The following is a 23,843-nucleotide window of genomic DNA, read 5'->3' as shown; positions in this document are numbered from 1 at the left end:
GTAGGGGGAGAAGGAGGAGATAGAAATCGGTAGAGAAAGACGGAGAGGGAGAGGGAGAAAGGGGAATTGTTGACAAAGCAGGTGAGAACTAAGGAAAACCACAGTAACGATGCTTCTGTGGCTACTGCGGTGACGGCTCCAACACACCGAACACTGACAGCTTGCCAGGTATGTTGTTAGAGCTTTACATGCATAATTTCATGCTGTACTCACATCATCTCTACGAGTCTATGTTCTAGCCTCATTTTATAGAAGAGCTATCTGAAGTACAGAGAGGTTTTGTAACTTTCCCAAGGTCTTACAGCTGCGAATTGGAGAGAAGGGATTCAAACGCGGGTCTCTCTGCCTGCAAAGCCAATGTTCAAATCATCTCTAAGAACCTCCAAAGAGGCTTGGTGGGTCTAAGGCGGACTCTAGCCCAGGTTCTTCCAAGTTATGCCCTGGGTTCAATTTCTGCGCCCAAAGGCTCATTCACTGTGTTCTTTCTCCACCTCCCCACTAACAGCGTCCCGTCTCCACGGAGATCGCCGTGGGGCGGGACTTCCTTTCTCACGCACGAGCATTTCCGCCTCGAGCCGGAAGCGCCGTGCCTAACAGAAGGGGTACCGGAGCGTGGGGACTTCTTAGAGAGTTTGAGTGGCAGGACTCCGACTGCCGCGAGGGTGACCGACTTGGGCACCAGAGTCCGGCGTGGTGATGCTGACCCCGGCGTTCGACCTTAGCCAGGACCCCGACTTCCTGACTGTCGCCATCCGCGTGCCCTACGCCCGGGTCTCCGAGTTCGACGTCTACTTCGAGGGGGTCGACTTCAAGTTCTACGCCAAGCCGTACTTTCTCAGGCGAGTTCCGGGTGCCTGGCTGCGGGAAAAGCGTGTTTTGGGGATTCATTTATACATTTATTCACTCATTAAGTAACTGCTTATCGAGGGAGGATGAAAGAACAAGAGAGCGCTTCTCAGCATCACGACTACGTTTTCCCGAGATCCCTGCAGCACGTGCTGAGGAAGCGAACTCTTCCAGGCGTGCGCTCTGGATGCTGCAGAAGCTCATCCTTTCTTAAACCTCACATCCCCGCCTGGAAGAGATTCCGGAGCCACTGTAAAACGTGGAGTTTGGGACCATATCGCCTTTCCATTTTCTGTCCTGTTGCCCTAGTTCTTGTCCCCTTTTCTGTTTTCTTTTCGCTCTGCGTTAGTCGTCCTTGCCCTGGGACGGCGCGCGCTGACTTCCCAGCTGACCCGTCCATTTGACTTTTCTCAGTCCACGTTCTGTTCCCCGACCTCTTGGCTGACCGCTCCCTATTCCCTGAAATTTCCGCCTTCTTTGGCCCCGCCGACGCCAAAGTCGTCTCGTTCTCCTACCTCCTCGTTGTCTGCTTCTCTGTTTGGTTTTGCCCCTTCGTTGTGATTGTCGTCCCCCAAGCCTCAGGGAGGGACCTTCAGCACTTGTCTGTTTGCATTTTTCTCCTTGAAGAACCGTAGCAGCAGTGGTAACAGCTAACCCCTTCTCCTCCCCTTTCGTGTGACGGGCAAGCAGTGCGTGTAAGTGGCGGGTTGAGTACTTGTGTGCATTGTCTCATTTTACCTGGACAGCGATCCATGGAGATAGGCATTATTATTAGCCCCATTTTAGAGAGAACACAGCCAGATTATTCTTACTTAACATTGTCAATACCTTGTTCTCTCCTTTCCGCCGAGGGAAAATCCATTCTCCTCATCTTTCTCATTCCAGCCTACCTTTCCTGCCCAACTAAATACTTTACCAGCACAGACATTGCTCTTGAGTCGAGCTGGTTCCTTCACTGGGCCTGAACCAGTTTTGCTCAGGTATCTATTAGGCCTTAACTTAATCCACCTATTTGAATATATTGCATTTCCCTACTTCTTCACTCTTTCGTTCTTTCGCTTGATTTATCGAGCTCATAGTATATTCCAGACTCTGTTTTTGGTATTGGAGATGTGGTGGTGTCTTACGTAGTTTTCATTCTTGTGGGGAGAGAAAAACAATAAACAAGTAAACATATAACTACAAATTGTGGTAATTTCTCTGAAGGAAAATAAAGTGCACTGATAGAGAATAAAAAGGAGCCTGGGTTTATACAAAGTGGCCAGGGAAAGCCTTTCTGAAGAGGTGACATTTAAGCCAGAACATGAAGAATGGGTAGAAGATGATGATGGTGTTAGCAAACATTTATTGACTTTTTACTTCAGGTTAGTGCTTTATGTAAATTATCTCACTTGATTTTAGGACAGTCCTACAAAGTAGGTTCTGTTATTTAGCCATGTTAGAGATGAGAGCGCAGAGGCTCAGAGAAAAGATTAAATGAGATAGGATTGTAAAATAAATACAATACAATAAAAATTTCAAAATAAAAGCCACTTGCTTAAGTTTGGGAGTTTTGATGAAGACAAAGTAAGAGGACATGTGTGAAGCAATTTAAAGAGTAGTTTTAATACAAATTCATCCATTCCTCGGGTAACAGAGGCTCGGGAGTTGTGGGTCTGAGCACACTTAAAGTTCTGTGACTTTTGGCAAGTTATTTAGTCTCAGTTTCCTAATCTGTAAAATGGGACTAATATTGGTGATCTTACAGAGTTGATGTGAGGATTGAGATAATACATGCATGATCCTTATTACTGTGCCTGGTAATTATGTGTTCAATAAATGGTAGGTATTATTATTTATTAAGAGCATCTTACTGTTGCAGTTATCTGCTGCCAAATAATCAGTCAAACCTAATGGTGTAAAACAACAATCATTTAACTCCCTCTCCTGGATTTTGTGCCTTAGGAATTTGGTAAGGGCTTGGCTGAGCTGTTCTGGCTTGAGGTCTTTAATTTAGTTGTAATCACTTGGTGGCTAGACCTGGGACAGGAAGGGCTGAAGCAACTGGGGACTGATAGGGTGGGTGGAGGAAGGAATCTCTTCTCGTGTGGTCTCAGGACCTCCCTGTGTGGTCTGTTTTCATGGTCTAGTTTGTGATTCCTTCAGGGAGTTGCACCACTTCCATGATACCTGAAGGTTTTAAGAGCAAATACTCCAGGGAGCAAGGCAGAATCCATGTCATCTTTTATAACCTAACCTCAGAAATCACAGTGTCACTTCTGCTATATTATATTGGTTAAAACAGTTCCAGAAGCCCACTCACTTTTAAGGGGAGGGGACATAGATGGCACTGTTGGGAGGAGTGATGTGAGATGGGCCATCTTTGGAAATACAGTTTGCTACAGTATATCAGAGATGGATAAAACCTCACCTCTCTCCTTGAGGAATTGAGAGTCTAGCGGGGAAGGCAGATCTGTGAGCAAATATGATTTCACCGTCATGCGTTACGAATTTAACTCTATAGTTACAAAGAGTTTAGGAAAAGGGAGATGATAATAATAGTTTACATTTTCTGAATGCTTGCCTACTGTACTAGCCACTAAGCTTTTTGCATTATCCTTTCTTCCTCACAGTAACCCTAGGATATATTCTGTTATTTTCCCCTTTTTATAAATGACGAATATGAGCCTTGAAGTTAATGAACTTGTACTAAGAAAGTTACAGAGCTAGTAAATGGCGCAACTTGGACTTAAGTCCACAAATGGACTTAATTCAGATTCTGAGAGTAAAGTTAGTGTTTGTATCCATGATAACAAACTAATGTATTCGTAACTGAATCTTTAGGCTGAGTTTAGAAGAGATTTTTGTTTGGAAAATGTGTTGTAGCTTCAGAAAACATTGGGATCAAAGGTAGGTAGGTTGGAAAGCCCCGGACCTTTTGGGGTCTGCCAAGTTTGATGATGATGATGATGGTGATGATGTTAGAATAGGTAGCATGGAGGAGGGGAGTGTGGGAGGAAAGGAGGTTCATATTTTAAGTTTGGAGTGGAATGGAGCTGGCCTCATATGTAGTACTGGTGAGTTTAAATTATCTAGTCAGTATCAAGGCAGCCATAGAAGCTTTTTTAATAGAAAAGTGACAATCAAATTTCTGTTTTAGAAGAATTCTTTTGGGGCCTCAGTGGAAGACTGACTGACCCAGGGTGAAACTGCAAACAGGGAAATCAGTTCATGTCCTTTAGTAGGAAAGAGGGGGAAATCCCCATATAGAATTAATGAGATATGAGAAAAACACTTTTGCTTTCTGCCTTTTTTTTTTTACTACTTAAAAGTAGTAACTTGCCCAATATAAACAGTTGGTTTTGTTGGTTCTTTATTCTTTCTCATTTCTTGATTCTTTTTTTTTTTTTTGGAAGCTAATTAGTATATTAGTTTTATTGAACCCATGCTGTATCAGGCACCAGATATATAAATAACTCTCACTCAGAAGGGAAAAAACTATAACAGTAATGATAGCTAATATTTGTTGTGGCTTTTCTTTTTAAGTGTTTTATCAGTGACGAGCGCCTATTCAAACAGAAAGATGAGTCATCTCAGATTTCTTTCTTCTTAGCTAGAGAAGAAATATAAGTTATTTAGTTTGTAAAATTTAAATGCTAGGATTATCCTTTTAAAATTGTTGCTTTCGGTGGTTGATGTTTACTGTCACAGATGGTCTCTTATGATGCTTTGTAACTTAAGGACTTCATGAGACCTTTTATTAAATCTGCAGATTAACCCTTCCTGGAAGAATTGTAGAAAATGGAAGCGAGCAGGGATCCTATGCTGCAGATAAAGGTATTGCCTTTGGAACTTTTGTTAGTTTTTTTCCTTTGGATTCTTCCTGTCGGAGTAGTTAAATAATAATCTCATGTACTATGCAGACCTTTAGGTGTATGGCAAGTGCAATCTGCCCCTGTCACTTTTTATTGTTTCTTAATGTCCAATGCCTGTTATTCATGGATTTTTTTAAAAAATTAATTTATTTTTATGGCTGTGTTGGGTCTTCGTTTCTGCGCGAGGACTTTCGCTAGTTGCGGTGAGCGGGGGCCACTCCTCATCGCGGTGCGCAGGCCTCTCACTGTCGCGGCCTCTCCTGTTGCGGAGCACAGGCTCCAGACGCGCAGGCTCAGTAATTGTGGCTCACGGGCCCAGTTGCTCTGCGGCACGCGGGATCCTCCCAGACCAGGGCTCGAACCCGTGTCCCCCGCATGGGCAGACAGACTCCCAACCACTGCGCCACCAGGGAAGCCCTATTCATGGATTTTTAACAGTTACAATTTCCTCAGTCCTTTAAAGTACTTCACAATATTCTTTAAAGTAAAGTTTAATTAGTTATATACTCTGGCTTTGCTTTCTAGAGGTTTTATTTCCTACTTCTCCCTCCATTTAGTAAGTGTTTAAAAGTTAAAGTTAGATTGTGGGAGGTGACCAATTAGAAAAGATGTGGATGATTTTTGTAAGTTGTGAGTCGAATGTTTCTTGTACAGTTTTCTTTTTTTTTTTTTTAAATTTAAAAAATTTATTTTTTATTGAAGTGTAATTGATTTACAATATTGTGTTAGTTTCAGGTGTACAGCAAAGTGATTCAGTATATATATATATATTCATATTTAAATATATATATGTATTCATATATATATTCTTTTTTCTTGTGCAATTTTCAATCTTAAAATTTAATTACATGTAGGTGAGAGAGAAACTGTCCATAGGGGGCATTTAAGGGCTGATTGAATTTTCTACTCCTAATTGATGAGCCCTTCATTTCAACTCGTCTTGAAACCATTTATTTTCCTTCTGTAGAAACCACTGGATTTTCCTTTGTCACTGGATCTGGAGTAAGAATAAACTTGTGTACTGTTGTGTGATTTATTCAGTGACTATTTATTGACCTCAGTGAACTAGGGTAAGGGAGGAAAGATGGGATGAAAGAGTTAAATGACAAAGTTCTAACCCATAGCACAATATAACTAATGTGGTAATAAAGTATAATGAAACTGCCTTTCTAGGTAGTAAATCTGCTTTTAATTGCAGTAAGTTGCATACGGAAGCAAAGTTATTAAATCTTGAAAGTACATGGGGGTTTAAGAAGGTTGTATATGTGGAAATATTTGGGTTTAGTTGTAGCTTATACATTAGAATATGGGTTAAGTGCACTGAAAGAGGTAAACTGTTTTAAAATGTAAGAGTAGTGAATAATGTAATCCATTCATAGGCAAGCCTAGATGAAGCTGATAAACCCAGTCAAGGAAAGAAAAGGAGTACACAGATGGAATTTGGGTCTGCGTTAGACAGACTTTAGGGATATATCTCTTGAGATATCAAGAGCTTTATCCAGCCGTCATTGCCTTATTTAAGATTTCGTGTATATTTGAAACTGCTGCTATTCTTCATTGGATTAAATATCCTGATTTTCCCCCCCAGTCCAGAAATAAATCTTATGAGTAGCTACGGCTAACCCTAAGCTATTGCCTTCTCAGGCCATTGTGTTTTTGACTTGAACCTTTAATATTATAAATAGGTGAAGGTGATATTGGGTAGGATTTAAGCATTCTGTGGCTTTAACAGATTAATTTCTCATAGAGGTGACAGCTGAATCAGTGGTTCTGAAAAATCTTGTTTGAGCCTTTTTCACTAACTATATAATAAGGGCGTAATTTTGGAACTCTATGTAATAGAATTACAGTTTACCAAGATACCTGTTTCTTAACTGTATTTGTGAAGTCTTTGAATTTTTAAATCTAGCTAAGCATAAAACAAATTTATCTTTAAGGAATTTTTACCATTCGATTGCCCAAAGAAACTCCTGGCCAGCATTTTGAAGGGCTGAACATGTTAACTGCTCTACTGGCACCAAGAAAATCCAGGACTGCAAAACCACTTGTGGAAGAAATAGGTATGTTTATTGCCTTTGGGAGGAAATACAGGTAAACGAATATTTGGAATGCTGTGTGTTTCTAGGGGAAAAGGTATATAGCAAACAGGAAATTGGAGAAAATACTTCAGGTGACAAGATAAGGAGGTCATGTGACACCATGTGAAAATAGTTCATTTGCTGACACATAATTTAAAGACATAAACAACTCTTTTGAACCTGTAGGTCAGTCATGTTTTGGGACGAATTGAAATAGCATCTCTGTGTTTGGCAAAATATTGGCCTCTTGAGCTAAAATCAGAAGCTTACAATTCAGTGTAGTAAATATAAAGTGAGCACTGCCTAGGTCAAGAAATGGAACATTTCCCACATCCTGGAATCCTACCCTGGTTATTTCACCCTCCTTACTCTCCAAGGTAACCACTACCCTCAGTGTTGCCTGCTTTTGAATTGCATATGTAATTCATACAGTAGGCGTTGTTTGCTGTCTGGCTTCTTTCACATAACATTTTTGTGAGATTTATCCACATATGGCTGAGATCTGTTTTACTTTCATTGCATTTATTATTTATGCATCCTACTACTGATGGAACTTTGGGTTGGCTCCATTTTTTTTTTTTTTTCGCTAATAAGAATAGTGAGACTAGGAGTGGGTGAAACAGGTAAAGGGGATTAAGACGTACAAACCTCCAGTGACATAATAAGCAAGCCACGGTGATGTAATATACAGTGTAAGGAATATGGTCAATAGTGGTGTAATAACTTTGTAAGGAGACAGATGGTGATCATTTTGTAATGTTTGCCAGTGTCAAATCATTATGTAGTACACCTGAAATGAACCTAGTATGGTACATTAACTGTATTTCAATTAAAGAAAAAAAAAGAATAGCGGGGCTATTCATATCCTTATATATGTCTTTTGGGGTACATGGGCAGGCATTTTTTTCCTATACTTTTTCTTCCCCAAGTTGTACCTAGGAAATCCAATGCTTTAACAAATTAGTATTTCACACGTTTAGGTGCTTCTGAGGTTTCTGAGGAAGGAGTAGAAGATGACGATGAAGAGTTTGATTGGGAAGTTGAACAGTCCCCCTATGAAGAGGTACCAGAAAGTACTTTGAATCCGGAGTGCCGCTATGGGTTTGGAAACTTACGCTCAGGAGTGTTTCAGCGGTTACAGGTATGTTTTTTCTAAAAGACTTCGGTATATACCAAGGGTTTTACCATTTGTGTATTTTAATTTCAGTTCTGCTCATACCTGGAGGTTTTTTATGAAGATTGTAGGAGGTGACGTATTTAGAGCACAAACCACAGCTCCTTGTACGTAGTCGTTAGACGGACGTTCACTCCCTTCCGTTGCACTGGCTGTGCTGTCCAGTCTCACTTTGCTTACACATGGAAGGCGTCCTGGTCTCTGTTTTTTTCCCCTTCATTTGTTACTGTAGACAGGAAGTTTCCAAAATACAGAGCAGAACCCCTCTCTCATCATACTTCCTGAAAAGCTTTATGTTTTATACCTCTAAAAAATGAAAATCGTATACTTGTGGCTTGATGTCTCTTCTGTTTTATATGTAAATGAGACAGAATATTCCTGGTGAGAATGGGTTTGTGGCTTTTGATGAAATTGTTTAGTTCTTGATATACAGTAGGCACTTTTGTTTATTTACTCTTGATGGGGGTTGAATGTAATCTCTTGTTAAAATCTGATCATTTGTCAGTTAGACTAAAAAGGAATGACATTACTCTTTCTGTTCCTCAAACAATGTAGTAAATTCTACTTCATGAATGAAATGGAGAGTCTGGATTATTTTCTATTTATGTTGTATTATAGAAAACAACATAATGGGGTCTTAATTTTTTTTAAATGAAAGGAATGGTGGTGAACAGTTTTTTATTTTAACTTCATCCCTGTCTGGGTAGAGGATGTTAAACCTGCTTAGCATGTGGTTTATGATAGTAAGACATATTTGAGTCTGCTAAGGAAAGTTAAAGGACCTATGTTTTAGTCCCACTTGTACCTCTGTTTAGATTTCGGATGCAGGCCAGTTATTTGACCACAAATAAGTTTCGTCTCCTCTTTGTAAAATAGGGATAAATTTGCTCACCTACTTTATAAGGCCATTTAGAAAATTTAAGGAGATGCTACATTGTGAAAACTCTTTGACAAAAAGAATAGGATGCTAGAAAGACCTCTGCCCTTGAGAAATGTAAAATGCTCTCAAGACTCCTTAAAGGGAGCAAAACTGGGAGTTACTTAAGAGCAAATATTGCTGATGAGATACTTCGTTCAGAACCTTATGTTTTTCTGCTGAGTTACGGTTTCTCTGTATTCTCTCTCCCTAATCACATTCCCCCGTCATCTCTGAGGTAATAAGAGTAGAGTCAGTTTTTTCTACAGCAGAAACTACAGCAAATGGATCTTAATTGTTTGGCCGAGAGTAGTTTGTTGTCAGTCTATTTTGGGATTACCCGTCTAAAGCTATAAAGGAATGAGAGAGAGAAAAAAAAAAAAATGTGTATATATATATATTCTTTTTCAGATTCTTTTCCCTTATAGGTTATTACAAAATGTTGAGTATAGTTCCCTGTGCTATACAGTAGGTCCTTGTTGGTTATCTATTATATATAGTAGTGTGTATATGTTAATCCCAAACTCCTAGTTTATTCCCCCACCCAAGACCTTTTTCTGCTAGTAAACCAGGCAGAGGAAACTGAGACCATTATTGCATAAATAAGAGCTTTGAGAACATCTATTTTAAAATGATGTGTTTAAGAAACCACTGTTTTCTCAAATAGTGAGAAAATGTTTTCTCACAAGTTTATAGTTTCTCTGGTGCTGCCTTTGGATGAGAAAATATCCATAAAGTTTTGCTGACTACTCATATTTTACTAGTATTTTTAGTCTCTTTCCATCACCACCCCTTTAAATGAAATATAGCTTCATTTTTCTCTGATGATAAAAGTGATATGTATTCATTATGAAAGTACAGTATAACAAAGAAAGTAAAACATCATCCATAATTCCAATACCCAGGTATCTTCTCTGAATTGAATAATTTAACCCTTTATTGGGGGAGAGGGTATAGTCCTTCATATTTTTTTTCCCACCAGCCATTTACACAGGGTTGGCTTGTGAGTGTCTGTATTTTATACTGATACTGAGACAGAAATAAAAATATGTGTGCTGAAACAAATTCTCTGTCACCCCCTTCCCCATACAGACACGTGTGCGTGTGTGCTCTCTCTGTCTCTCTCTCTTTCTCTCTCTCTCTCTTTCTCTCTCTCTCTCTTTCTCTCTCTCTCTCTCTCTCTCTCTCTCTCTCTGTCTCTTTTCTGAAGTTGCTGCCAGCCACAGGGCGCCTTTGGAAAGCTGCCCTGGCCACTCCAAGTCAGGGCTTCACAGCAGGCTCCTGGTGACAGTGGCTGCCAGCAGCAACAATCCTAGAGTCTCCGGTCTTTAAATAGCTCTCCTAGCAGTGACCTTAGCAATCCTTTCAAAACAGAAAGAGAATCACTTTCACCCTGCTGTAGTGTGTCATTTCTCATCCTCTTTTCTTCCTTCCCTTTGGTTGACTGATTTCACTACCCCAAGCTAGCTTCACTTTTTAGTTTGTTCCAGTTTCTCTTGAGGGTCCAGTGGGCACAGGGCCGCTGCGGATGATCGTGCGAAGGACAGGCCTGGGCGGGGCTTGCACTGCTGTGGACGTTCATGTTCTGCGGGGCACGAACGAGCTGCACAGCCGTGTGGACGCCCTGAGTCTGGAGGTTGGGGGGGGAGGGGGAGAATTCTCTTCTGGCTGTTGAATTCTCACTCCCACGGGAGCAGGGGCCTTGTCTGTATGTTTATTTCCAGGTCTCCAGCACCCAGAGCAGCATCTAGCCCAGAGCAGACCCTCACACGCTGTTTGCTGAATGAGCAATTTGAAACTGAACACCAGGCACAGTGCTGGGGGTACAGTAAGCAAGAAGATAGACCAGATCTCTGCCCTCATGGAAGATTCTAGTGGAGAGACAGATAGTAATTGTATAAAGTGCAAATCAACAAGATAATTTCAGATACAAGTGAAGGAGAAGGGGGTGATGTGAAAGCCGGGGCGGGGTGGTACTGTTTTGGCCAGGAGGCCCCGAGAAGGCCTCTTGGAGGAGGTGACATTTGCACTGAGTCCTGAATGACGAGAAGGGTGCTGTAAACGCAGAGACTCAGTGTTCCAGAAATGGCAAGAAGTCTGGTGTGTGGCTCCTGTGTATTTGAGCCGGAGGGGGAAGGTAGGAGATGAGGTTGAAGTACAAGACAGCAGCTAGATTCTGCGGAGCTTTGAGCCATGGTAAGAGTCTGGGTTTATTCTTGGTGCAGTTAGGGTTCTGAAATGCCTGGGGTTACTTCGGTCCAGTTATCCTCTGAAATGTGAGCTTGAAAGATTATACCCCGTTGTTGACCTTGTATCTGGTCCAGGTGAAATAATGAAGCAGGACATTATAATCCTCCCCGGCTCCCTGATTTTTTTTTTTTTTTTTCTTACTACTTGCAAGTGAGGAAGCTGAAGAGGAGGGAGGGTATGTGCTCTCAATAGGAAGTCAGCCCCTGAGCCACCGGGAAGAGCAGTGGAGCAGGGAGTCAGAGAAAAAGAAACTGACATTCTTGAATGATCACACCCCCTACTTACACCTTGCTCATATTACTTCATTTAACCCTTCTAACAGCCTATGGGAGACAGAATGCTGTCCCCCACCCCCACCCCTGATGTCCACGTACTGACCCCCACGTACTAATTACATGGCGAAAGGGACTGCACACGCGCTATGAGGCTGAGGATCTTGCGATGGGACGGTTATCCTGGATTATCCAGGTGGGCCCTATCTAAGCACAGCGTCTTTACAAGAGGGAGGCAAGAGAGTCAAAGTGAAAACAGAGAAGCAAGCGCATGATGACGGAAGCCGAGGGAGAAGGAGCCTTGTGATGAGGGGCTCCCAGGCCAGGAGTGAGGACAGCCGGCCTCTAAGGTGGAAAGGGCAGAAAAACACACGGTCCCGCGGAACGTCCGAAAAGGCACCAGCCCTGCCTTCGCCTTCGTTTTAGCCCAGTGAGACTGACCTTGGACTTGTGACCTCTAGACCTGTACGTTTGTGTTGTGTTAAGCCACATTTCTGGCAGTTTGTTACGGCAGCAGGAGGAAAGTAGTCCCAGCCTTGTGACGGAGGCGTGTGTAGTTTGTTCACAGGATGCTGAGGCTCAGAGAGGCTGCACAATTAGACTGGACCTGGCTTTTAGATTCAGTTTGTCTAACTCCAGAGTCACAGTTCTTCTGCCTCATCAGGCTGTGTTCAGACATGTGTGTGTTTTCGTGGTGGGCAGGAGGCAGGGAGCTCCTTGGGGCTCGAAGGAGGAAACAAATCCGGGAACTGGAGGCTGCTGGGGAGAGGGACTTGGGGTCCCCCGGGCAGGAAGCGGCTCCGAGTGCTCATCCAGCGGAGGGGGTCCTGCGGACGCAGCAGCGCCCTCGGCTCCCGCGAGGCCCGCATCACCCCCCCTCCTGGCTCTGTGGCTGAGGGGCCGATGCCGGGCAGGTGAGGAGGCAGAGAAGCGAGGAAGCGTCCAGGTGGTCCTGCTCAGGGGAGAGATGCTTCTGATGGGTGACACCAGAGCTCTGAGAGCGTCTTCCCATGGAAGCCTTGCTGCACGCTTGTACACTTTGTGTTGTGAGTGCTCTATTTACAGTTTATTTTGCATTGAATAAACTTGCGGGCTGCCCCGAGAATCTCTGTTATTTATCATAGTATGTCTATAGGAAAATACATTCTGAGTCTTCCAAAAGTAAATTGTAAAAGCACTTTTGGAATGCAAACTTTTCTAAGTTTGGGGACAGCCAGTGATCTGATTTTTACCCAGAATGTTTGTACTTAAAAAGTATTAAGATGTTCTGGATGTGACTTCCAAAAAGTTCCCTGGGCCCCTTCGTTGTACTAGAATGTGCTTATATTAAATGTTGTTGATGTTACTTGAGCTCAGTGGATTGTGATAGGGGTGAGAGATTTTTTTTTTAAGTGCAGAAATTACGATTGTGTGCGGAGTTCTGTATCCTAGTCTCCCTGGCCGATTCTGTGTAGCTGGTTTCATTGTAGTGACTTTGCTGTGCTGTAGCTGTCGACTTTAAGCCTGGGTATTAGGCACTAACCTACCATTCAATTTACAAGTCTGTTCTAATGGTTTGCGTTCACAACTGTCTACCAAGTTATTTCCCTTGACTTCTTTTCAGCTAATAGTCTTCAAGCTGCTTCCGGTTTGCCTACTTATCCCTTGCGGTCAGTAGTAGGAATGGGCAGACTGAAGAAAGAAAAGAAGAGAGAGCTTTAGGAGTATTTTGCATTGTACAAAGTTTCTTTCCTTCATAATTCTGATCAAAAGAAAAAAGACCATGTGGTATTGTAGGTGGTTTTACTAATACACCTGTTTTCTGTAGGGTTGGGCTTAGGAAACAAGCCATATAGCAGTATGTATTCATCCAGGTGAAGATGATTACAGTAAGGTTGAATATTACTTGGGATTGGATTTGTAAATTTTCAAATGGAAAGTCATATCTATCAAAATTGCCCTTAACAGTTCTCGTTAGGGGTGAGAAGGGACAAGGAAATAAGGACAGAGCCCAGAGTTGGCTTGGTCTTGGGGGGCTCGACTGGATAGCCTGCATTTCTGTTCAAGGCGAGTATTTACAGGGACACGGAAGTTAGCAAGTTTTGGTTTGCTGACGTGGCACCCCTGGCAGCAGGAGCTCTGTCTTAGGTCTAGAAATTTATTTCAACTTGCCTTTCATAACTTTCAAATCTCTGGGAGTAAATGGGGGAATGAATGCAGAATTAAATGTTCCTGTTTGCTTGCAGAGGATTATTCTCTTTTTCATGTTAAACTTTTATAGCCTTAATCTGTGTTAACCAATTTGTTTGTTTTAAGGATTAAATGAAATAATTGATGTGAAAGCTTCTAACAGGGCCTGGCAAGTAGTAGGTGTCTAACAAACATTTGCTGGATTCGAATCTCAATGTCACAGGTGGTATCACGGCTTACCGATCAATTAGATTCTTCCTGTGATTGGGCTTTTTGTCCAAAATGAGATTTTTCACGGCTGAAATAGGAGATAGCAATTATTCTTTCTTTTCTGGGTGTTCTTAGGATGAAATGAGTGATGTTATCGATCTTAAGGATCCAGATTTCACCCCTGCAACCGAACGAAGGCAGAAGCGCCTGGCTGCTGAGCTGGCCAAGTTTGATCCAGATCATTACCTGTGAGTATTGAGGGTTTTTTGTTTCTTTTTTTTGAGGCTTGAATAATTTACTTGACGTTGAGTATTTAAAAATTTTTTGAGTATCTTTTTAACTGTTAGGTATGTGATTTTTTGGACTCTAGAATTTAGTGATGGCTCACAACCTTAGTTGACATTTGAATTAACCTACAACTGTTATACCTCTGTGATCTTTGTAAGATACTGTTTTTCATTACCTCATTCCAGCACCAGAGAAGTCTTTTGATGTACTTTGAGTTTTTTCCTCGCCAAACTTAAAAATAGAACATTGCATTCATGAGAATATGTACCATTCTTTTCAGAAGACTCTTTGTTGTGATTAATGGTATATATAATTGAAAACATGTTTCAATTTCTTTTTAAGAATTTGAATCTACATGTTCCACGTTTCTTGGCTGATACAGGGTTTTCCCAACACTTTCATCCACTGGCACCTGTAATCGAGGATCTGTTTCAAATTAACAAATAACTGTTCATTAGGGTAGGATATAAATAAAATCTATTTTTAAGTTTTGCTGTATTTCCCACCTGCATTAATTGTGTCTTGAGCCATCATGTGTCTCTATCAGGCTTATATTTGTCTAAGGAACGAATCTAATTAATGGGTAGGTAAATAATCACTTGCCTCGGAAAGATTGTGATGTCTCTCATTGGCCACGATAGCAGCACTTCTTTCAAGGAAGTGGTTGTCCCCGGGCCTCTGTGGGTCCTCGGTGGCTTTCCTAGGATGTGAGTCGTGTTTTGATGTAGACCTCAATTATTATTCTTCCCAAGCTCTGGGCCCACGATTTTTGAACTGTTATATATGCAGCTATCATCATCGTATTCCCTTATACTTGTATAGTGCTCTCAGCTTGTCAAGTGCTCTCATGTGATTATTTAATTCAGTTTTCACAACAGCTGAGGAAAGGAGGTTAAGGGACTCATCCAAGGTCACACCACTACTAAGTGGCTCGGCCAGAACTTGAAGAGCCTTTCCCTTTGTCATTTTGTATTTCCTTTTCATGTACACTATTTCAGTTTAACTGCTGCTGCTCTTGTGATTAACATTCTGTCTCCTGTGACACAGTGGGAGACTAATTGGAATGGCAGAAATATATCCTGTGATGTGCACATGGGCTGAGTGATGTGTAGTGATGAATGGGGGAACTCTTCGACGTCCCGAGGGAAGCTCAGTAAGAGCAGGGTGGGTTATATTTTGGAGGACATCTGGGAGATTCAACTCCATTTACATTGCCATTTCTAATTACCTTTATCTCTCCAATTGTGATTTTAAAGGTCCACTGAAGAATAATTTGAAGAAACGCATTTAAAATCATGCTGAATATTTAAAGCAGAAAAATTTCATTGTCAGCAAATTTCCCGGGCAAGCATGAAAACAGATTGAGCTTTACAAGACAGAAATTTCGAGTGGGAGGGAGCTTAATTAGCAGAACTGCCTATCTCTTCTCTTCTAAAACTCGAAGTATAGCGATATGGCCTGAGAGAATTAAGAAATTGGAATTTATACTTAGCAGTGGGATATTAGAAGCAGCCCTTATTTTTCTCCATCTTCTGGTTCTTTATCCAGAAAACCACATTTTCTTTAATAGTATGCATGAAATGTTCTTCGCATTTCTCCAGGAAGAGTTTTTTTTACACGAGTGGCTTAAATTTAGTCACGGGCAAGTTGGAGAGTGGGTGTCAGGAGGTAAAGGTTCTTTGTGACTTTTCTGGTAGGAATAAGACTTTGGCTAATTGTCACTTTTGCATTACTCATTATTTATATTAGCTGACTGACCACCCAAATGTATTATATTAAATGAAGTGCAAGCAAAATTCTTTTAAATTTTCAATTAAATTTTTTTAGCTCTGTGCTTTTTTTGTTGTTCTTAATGGTTAGTACAGTGGAAGAAAAAGTTTATTTTAAATTCTTATCTACCATGCAGACAATACATTGCATGTATTGTATTAAACATTTATATCAATATACGTAAATGGGTAATACATAATATATATGCCTGTGTAATACATAATGTATAATATATTACATTAGCATAATATATGACATTTTCAAGTTGTTTGACTTGTCCTCACAAGTCATGATGTCTCTTCATGTTGTCGGATTTTTTAGGAGCTTAAGGAAAACTAATTTTAATTTCATCCTAAAGCAGAAAGATAAATTGACTATATACAAAAATGTACACATCTCAAAGGCATATATAAGTGACTTCAGATTATTATTGTTTTTAAAATCCTCTGTTGTAAAGTCTGGGTACCAGTGTGTGATTTTTTTTGCCCCCTATGTTTTGCAGCCCAGCAGAATGCTGGGCATATAGATGATCCATAAACAATTATTATTATTATTTTTTTTTTCACACACACACACACTGTATTTTATTTTTACAAGAGATAAATAAACTGACACCAAGCATTGTACATGGATGACCACAACAAAAGCAACAATGATTGCAATTACCAAACATGAAACACACTCATACTATGTCATAATATTGACATTCAGTCCAGTAATCCTCCACTGTAACAGCTCCTTTACTTTGCAGTGAAAATTGATTTGTATATTCTTTGCCTCTGAGTCCTTGTGGGATTTTTTTTTTTTTTTTAAATTCAGACAGAAAGTCACAAAAATTATACTCATCCTCATCAGTTCACTCAGTCCCATGTAATTAATTTTTTTTTTCATCTTGATCTTTTGTTAGCACTTTTATGAGTTCATCAGTTTTTCATTAGAGTTCTGAAAATGCTTATTCATTCAGTTCAGCAGTACAGTCAGTTACCAGAAACCTGTACTTGTCAGAGTCTTTTCCATGAATTTCTTGAAGATGAAACCCTTTTATAGGAACATATTTGCAAAATCATCAGAGTACACCCAGAACTGTCTGTAAATGACAAAAGACTTAAAAATGACCACGGTTAAAGATTTGATGAAAGTTCATAATAATGCAGTTGACAAGAAAATTAGTTATTTCTGAGATATACATTTTAAAGTAATAACTAGGATTATTACTTATAACATTATACCAGAACATATAAGATTTTTAGAAATTTCATGTAATGTCTGAAACATTTATATTAACATATTTCCATACATATTTCCATACAAATACAAATATAAGATTTTTAGAAATTTCATGTAATGTCTGAAACATTTATATTAATATATTTCCATACATATTTCCATACAAATACAAATATAAGATTTTTAGAAATTTCATGTAATGTCTGAAACATTTATATTAACATATTTCCATACAAATAACCCAATGAAAGTTTAGTATTAGTTGTTTTGTTTGTTTTTTTTAACAATTATTTTTTTTACTATCCATTTCTTACCATTTATGATTCCTTTTGCGTATTATTTTTACAGTAAAATATGTTGAAGGCATCTTGAAACATTCCTTCATAGTCCTTTCCCTTTTGCTTATTATAGCTAAGTTTTCATATTTCTCTTGCTGAGAGTGGTGTTTTTTTTTTCCTTCCCAGGCAAAGTGTTTTTTAATTGTTGGCATATTTTTTACTTCAACCAGTTCATAAAATCTCATTTATTTCCTTCTTTGGGAGAAAGTAAAAGAATTTAGTCAACATTCAAAATATCTATGAGATAAGAAAAGGGACAAAAATGATCGTATAGCATTTGGGGTGCCTTTTCTTTGGAACAAGAGAAGGCCTTCTTTATTTATTTGTCTGTTTATTTTTTATTGAGGTATAGTTGATTTACAATATTATATTTGTTTCAGGTGTACAACGTAGTGATTCAAAATTGTTATAGATTATACTCCATTTGAAGTTATTAAAAATATCGGTTATATTCCCTGTGCTGTACAGTATATCTTTGTAGCCTGTTTATTTCATACATAGTAGTTTGTACCTCCTAATCCGGGGTGTTAAGTAAAATTGTAATGTACAGTGCTGTACATTTGTTAAAGAAGATGATAGACTGATCAGGGTTCTGGATTTACTGAGGAAATCTCAAAATGACAGGTAGTAATTGGAAGGCTGAGAAGAGGATCATCTGCTTCCAAGGTGGCTCTTTATTCAAAACAGTAACCTTAGGAAAAAGCCCTGGGATAAACATGTCACTTATTCATCCCTTCACGTATGTACTTTTTTGTTCAACAAATATTTGTTTGAATGACTTCCGTGCCAGGCAGTGTTGCGGACAGCAAGGAGAGTGTGGTGAATACAAGGTAGCTGCCCTCATGCGGCTTACACTCTAGTGGGGAAGTGGATAGTATTTGGACTGTGATAAGTGCTATGAAGAAAAGCCAGGTTAAGGGTTTAGAGAGCGACTGGGCATCTCACTGACTCCTTTGTTTCAACATATTCAAAAATCGAACTCATCATGTTACCTGTAAAGTCTTCCTGAATTTTCTGCTTGGTGGAATGCCCTTTTTTTCATCCCAGTCACCCAGGTTAGATACCTGGGGTTCATCTTTGACTTCATTCTTATCCCACCCTTTCAATCAGTCCTGAAATTGTACCGTTTATCTCCTTGCTCTGTCCTTCACTCCATCTCTTCCTGGCCCTCGTCTGTGTCTGGCTTGTTGCCGCTGTCCCCTAACACCCAGCTGGCATCTCTCATTCCAGCCTGCACTTCTGCAGATCCATCAACCATAAGACTACCAGCATGATGTCTTAGGTACTGAGAGTGAAAATCTGCTTAAACCCTTACTGGGTTCTCCTTTGCCTACAGCATAAGCTCCTAACTCCTTAGCATGTATAGAAAGTTCTCTGTGATCTGGACGCCACCTGCCTCTGTAGCATCTCTTTTGCCACCCCCTGCCCACGTTTCATACTATGGCGGTGACGGATGTTTGCATCTCCCCACCTGTACTACACCGCTTCTCACACACTTTTTACTCCTGGTTTCCCTTTGCTGGCTATTTCCCCACCCCATCCCACTTTCCCTGAAAAACTTTGACTTACCCTTTAAGTCTGGGCTCAGTTGTCACCCCCGGCACCCTTCCTTCCAAGTTGGCATAGGAGCTGCTCGTGTGTTATAGCTCATCTTGTTTTTACTGCATGGTTTTGTAACATTCTGGGTTTGTGTCTGTGGTTCCCGTTAAATTGTGATGCCCTGAAGGGCAGGGGGTGAGTCTTACTGATCTTCGTCTGCCCGACCCCGCATATAGAGGGCCCTCAGTGAATGCTCATTGAATTAATGGCATTTAAAAAGTTGAAAATAATTTATTCGGGAAAGTAGAACATCAGTTGACTTCAGATCTTGGGCATCATAAAGAATAAACCATCCCAATTTAGATGAGGGACTGTATTAGTGAGATTTTACTCAAAACACTTTGAAATTTTTTTGTGGGGCAGGGCATGAAGGTGGCAGAGATACTGTTCTACAGAAGCAATTTTGCCCATTATTTTTCTCCTGGGGAGAAAACAGCGTCTTTTCAGATGGGCTCTTCTTCTTCTACCCTTGACTTAAATGTCCTTGGTACTCCAGCTTTCGACACCCTTTCCTCTCACTGTGCCACTTCTTTCTCCCTGGGCGTTCTGTCCTCTTCTTTGGCCTCAGTAACTGTCTGAATGCTCAGGACTCCTAGGTGTCTCTCTTGAGCGTCAGATTTGCATGTCTGACCGCCTGTTGGACAGGTCTCTGTTTGTATGTCCTGCAAGGACACCTCAAACAGCCCATCCCAAAGCAGAAGCCATTCCCTGTCCAGTCGTGTCTGCTAACATCCCATGTTAGCAGAGGGCACTGCGGTCCACCGAATTGTCGAGGCCAGAGTCCTGGGCAGCAGCCTGATCCTGACAGGAAGTGATATTGAGAATTACTATTTCAAGATAATTGCTGCTCAGTTTTGTCCAATATGTGCCTTATGTCCTCAGTCATAAAAATGGAATGTTTGTATTGGTTAATAGCTTGGGTTTCAGACTGAGACTTCAGTGGATCCAAATTGTGGCCACACTTCTTACTGGTTCTTTGACCTTAACCATGATATACAATTTTTCTGACCCTCAGTTTCCACTCATTTAAAAGGGGAGTATTAATAGCACCCCTTGCCTATGGGGGTCGTGTGAGGATTCCAGGAAATAATTGATGAAGAGCCCTTAGTGCAGTGCTTGGCACATCCAAAGAACTCAGTAAGTTATCTGTGATCTTTCTAATTTTAAAAATATTTCAGGGACTTCCCTGGTGGCACAGTGGTTAAGAATCCGCCTGCCAATGCAGGGGACACAGGTTTGAGCCCTGGTCCAGGAAAATCCCACATGCCGCGGAGCAGCTAAGCCCGTGCGCCACAACTGCTGAGCCTGCGCTCTAGAGCCCGCGAGCCACAACTACTGAAGCCCGCGTGCCTAGAGCCCGTGCTCCACAACAAGAGAAGCCACTGCAGTGAGAAGCCCACGCACCGCAACAGAGTAGGCCCTGCTCGCCACAACTAGAGAAAGCCTGTGCGCAGCAACGAAGACCCAGCGCAGCCAAAAATAAATAAAATAAATAAATTAAAAAAAAATTTCAATATCTCAGTTGAAAGAAAAAATATTTAAGGTCACAAAACTGTGAGCTAGGAAATCCAATTTACCAAAACAGCCAGTGTCTTGAGGTTCTAATTACCTGAAATATAAATGAATTTTCCACCATGAGTTACACTTTTTGTCATTCTTTTCCCAAGAATATCAGTTTCCAACTTTGAGTGCAAGACCGTATAGTTTCTGAATAACTGTCCTCCAAGAGTATATTTTGAATGTAGCAGTTATTTTTCTAGTTAAAACTGAGAAAGTAAAGTGCGGGAAAATTAATTTTCTGTTCTCTACAAAGGTTGCTTTTATCTTTTGCAATAGTTTTAAATTAAGGAACTATTAAGATTAGCATAGCTAAATAAAATAGATTGCATCATGGAAGGAAACATGAGTGCACATACTAAAAAATAAGGGGTGTGTGTGTGTGTGTGTGACATCTGTGGATATGTAGTATCCAAATCTTCTCATGTGTTTATTTATTTTTTGTTGGTAGAGTTAAAAGATGCTTTCCTTTAACTATAACCTTACAAAAATCTGTGATATTTGCAAACCTCGCACAAGCCCTAGGCTTCAGTCCATTGTGTGTTCAGATTCACTTCATCCCACATGGCTGTGGTACAGGGCATGGGACTTCAGAAGGGGACTGGTCTTCTCTGTACTTTCTGTCTAGAGAGATCACAGATGTCAAATATCCCTTTAGTCCAGTGCTTACTTTTTATTTATGACCATTAGTAACCACAATGAAAGTAATAGCAGTGCTCAGTCTTTCCTTGAAATGTACTTTTAGTCTATATTTCTAGTGCAGATGTGATGAGTTAAGGTAAAATTTTAAAAAGTGAACACCAGCCTAATTCTGTGTAACAAGCCCCTTCATATTTTTTTTTTTTCCAGAGCTGACTTTTTTGAAGATGAGGCAGTTAAACAGGTTTTGGAGTATAGTCCTTGGTGGATTGATCTGTATTCAAAAATGATGGCTTCTTTGGGAAAGAGTCAGGAACAAGAAAATCTTGCTGCATTAGGTAAGAAACTCAAAATTAGGTCATTTGTTTACTGCCTTTCCTAAGCACACAATTACAATTGCCTCATAGAGTGAAGATATTATTTTGATTTGCTAATTTTGGAAATGGATCTTCATCCCAGACTGGGAAATGCCACTCAATAATTACATTTATTTGTCTTGGAAAATTCTTTTGGAATATGTTTTACTTTTGAATCATTGGGGTCTTTTAAAATTTTTTATATTTTTATCAAATTTAGGGACACTAACAGGATATTTGTAGTTGTTGAATAATCTGCTTGAGAGATCTGACTATTCCTCTGTGGCAAGGGCATTTGAGTATTAGAAATGGTGAGAAGAGACCCAGTTTTCAATCCCTTTGTCTGTTGAATGAATTTGATAAGTTCTTCCTAGTTTTTTCACATGTGGTTTCATGTGGAAGCAGAACTAATTATCTTCCTTTCTGTACCTTACAGAGAGCAGGTGAGCCAGTTTTTACCAGTGAAGGCTGAGCTGGGGAGTTTTATGAGCCACAAGAGACTGCTGTGCCATATTTAATATTAAGCCAAATGTTATACACAGAGTCATTTCTTAGATGGGCATTTTATTAACACCTTCTCTAAGTGGGAGGTTGGTGTGTTAAGTCTGTAAATTAGAATTAAAACGATTTCAAATAGGTCAAGAATAATAGGTCAGTGTTTTCTGTTACACTGATTAAGCTTTTAATTATATATTAAAAATACTACACCTAGACTTGTGGTGTGGTGGTATATAGAAATGCTGAATTTGTATATACAAATCAGTATTTATATATACAAATCACTTTGTAGTATATACAAATGCTGAATTTTAACGTTGTATACTTGAAAATTATATAATAAAAAATATATGTATTAAAATTTTAGAAGTCTATTCTATGCAGTATTTGAGAATGAACAATTTTACCCCCCCCCAAAATTTAGTGTTTAAATGAAAGGAATACACACACACACACACACACACACACACAAACACACACACAAATACGTTAAATGGAATATAGAATTTCCCCACTCCAAATTCCTCTTCTTGAAAGTAATCACTATAAACAATTTGGGGTATTTTTAATGCATATCCTGACATCTAAATATTTGCTTTAAGAAATGTATACACATAGATTCATATACACTGTCTTCTCACTGCTTTCTCCAGTTTGTAGTGTATGTTGTACATCTTCCATCAGCACTTACAGTCCTACCTGAGGCTTTTAATGCCTGCCTAGTGTTCTGTTGTATATTTGTGTCATGATTAGTGGCCATGTGGTCTGTTTACCACTGGTGGGCATTCGGGTTGTTTACAGGGTTCTGCAGTGGTCTTCTTTGACCACTCATTCTGAAGTAGCTGTTGCAGCACAATATTTTGATCCTCTGCATAGCAATGCAATAGCCTGCTATTTGCTCTATTTCTAGAGCCTAGAAAGAACCTCTTATGTATGTAATAGGTACTCAATAAATATTTGTAGAATAAATAAATATTGCAGTAAATATTTTTGTAATTAGGTTTCATTAGAGTTTAGGTGATCTCTACCAGGTTGAAAAATTGCCACTGTAATTTTTTGGAATGGACTCTATATTGCACAACGGAAACTCATTTATAAATAATGACTCTTGTTTACATTGTTTTTGACAAATCCTTTGTTTTATATTTGATTTGAGTTTAATAATCTTTCAGAGACCTCCCGTATCATGTAGGCAAATTTTCAGGTACGAGATTGTTAACACAATTTAGATAGTTAACTGTATATGCCATATGGATCTGCTCAGAAAGTTTGCTCAAACTTAAATCATCAGTGCTCTCTAGTGAATCATTTTCCCCAGTTTGGGTTCAGTATTTTACTGAAATGGTCTGGGGAGGAATTGGTGGTTGTGTAGTTAAGTTTTCTGTCCACAGGGGTGCGCTAGTTGCCCTAAAAATCAAGAGACGGGCATTACCTTTGATTTAACTTTTAACTTGCTCTGCTTTGATCAGTTGCAGCTTGTTCTAGGTCCTGTTTTCTGTGTCAGCCGTGCTTTGAGTTAGTTCTCTATGTGTAATTTTAACAGAAGGTTAAGCCAGTCGATGCCTTTAACCATTGGCCTTCCTGACCCTTTATCTGACCTGTGGCATATGTCCAGACTGGTGCTTCAGGCACACTCATATTCTGCTAGCTATTATGGTGATTCATTCTAAGAATCACCTTTAAAAACAGCAAGGGCATGTGATAAAGGTAGAACAACTTGCATTCTGTGTTGTACAGAAAGTACCTCTTGTAAATGTGCCAAGTATCAGGTTATGCATAGAAGGTAAATATGGGTTTCTGGG

General features: G+C 40.0%; 1 protein-coding gene across 1 annotated transcript in view; it reads left to right on the top strand.

Annotated features, from left to right (window-relative positions):
- The first annotated feature begins 584 nt into the window (after positions 1-584).
- The window catches only part of SHQ1 (SHQ1, H/ACA ribonucleoprotein assembly factor), an 89,981-nt gene continuing 66,722 nt past the window's right edge, over positions 585-23,843 (top strand). The window contains 6 exon segments of the mRNA XM_059937710.1: positions 585-839; positions 4,598-4,662; positions 6,638-6,760; positions 7,759-7,919; positions 13,905-14,017; positions 21,398-21,525. Of these exon segments, the coding sequence (XP_059793693.1) occupies positions 697-839; positions 4,598-4,662; positions 6,638-6,760; positions 7,759-7,919; positions 13,905-14,017; positions 21,398-21,525 (733 nt within the window). The 5' untranslated portion in view covers positions 585-696.

This window comes from Balaenoptera ricei, chromosome 11 (assembly GCF_028023285.1).
Source record: "Balaenoptera ricei isolate mBalRic1 chromosome 11, mBalRic1.hap2, whole genome shotgun sequence".
NCBI classification, from domain to species: domain Eukaryota; kingdom Metazoa; phylum Chordata; class Mammalia; order Artiodactyla; family Balaenopteridae; genus Balaenoptera; species Balaenoptera ricei.
Note: the sequence above shows the minus strand (reverse complement) of the source record. Positions and strands in the feature narration are given on the sequence as shown.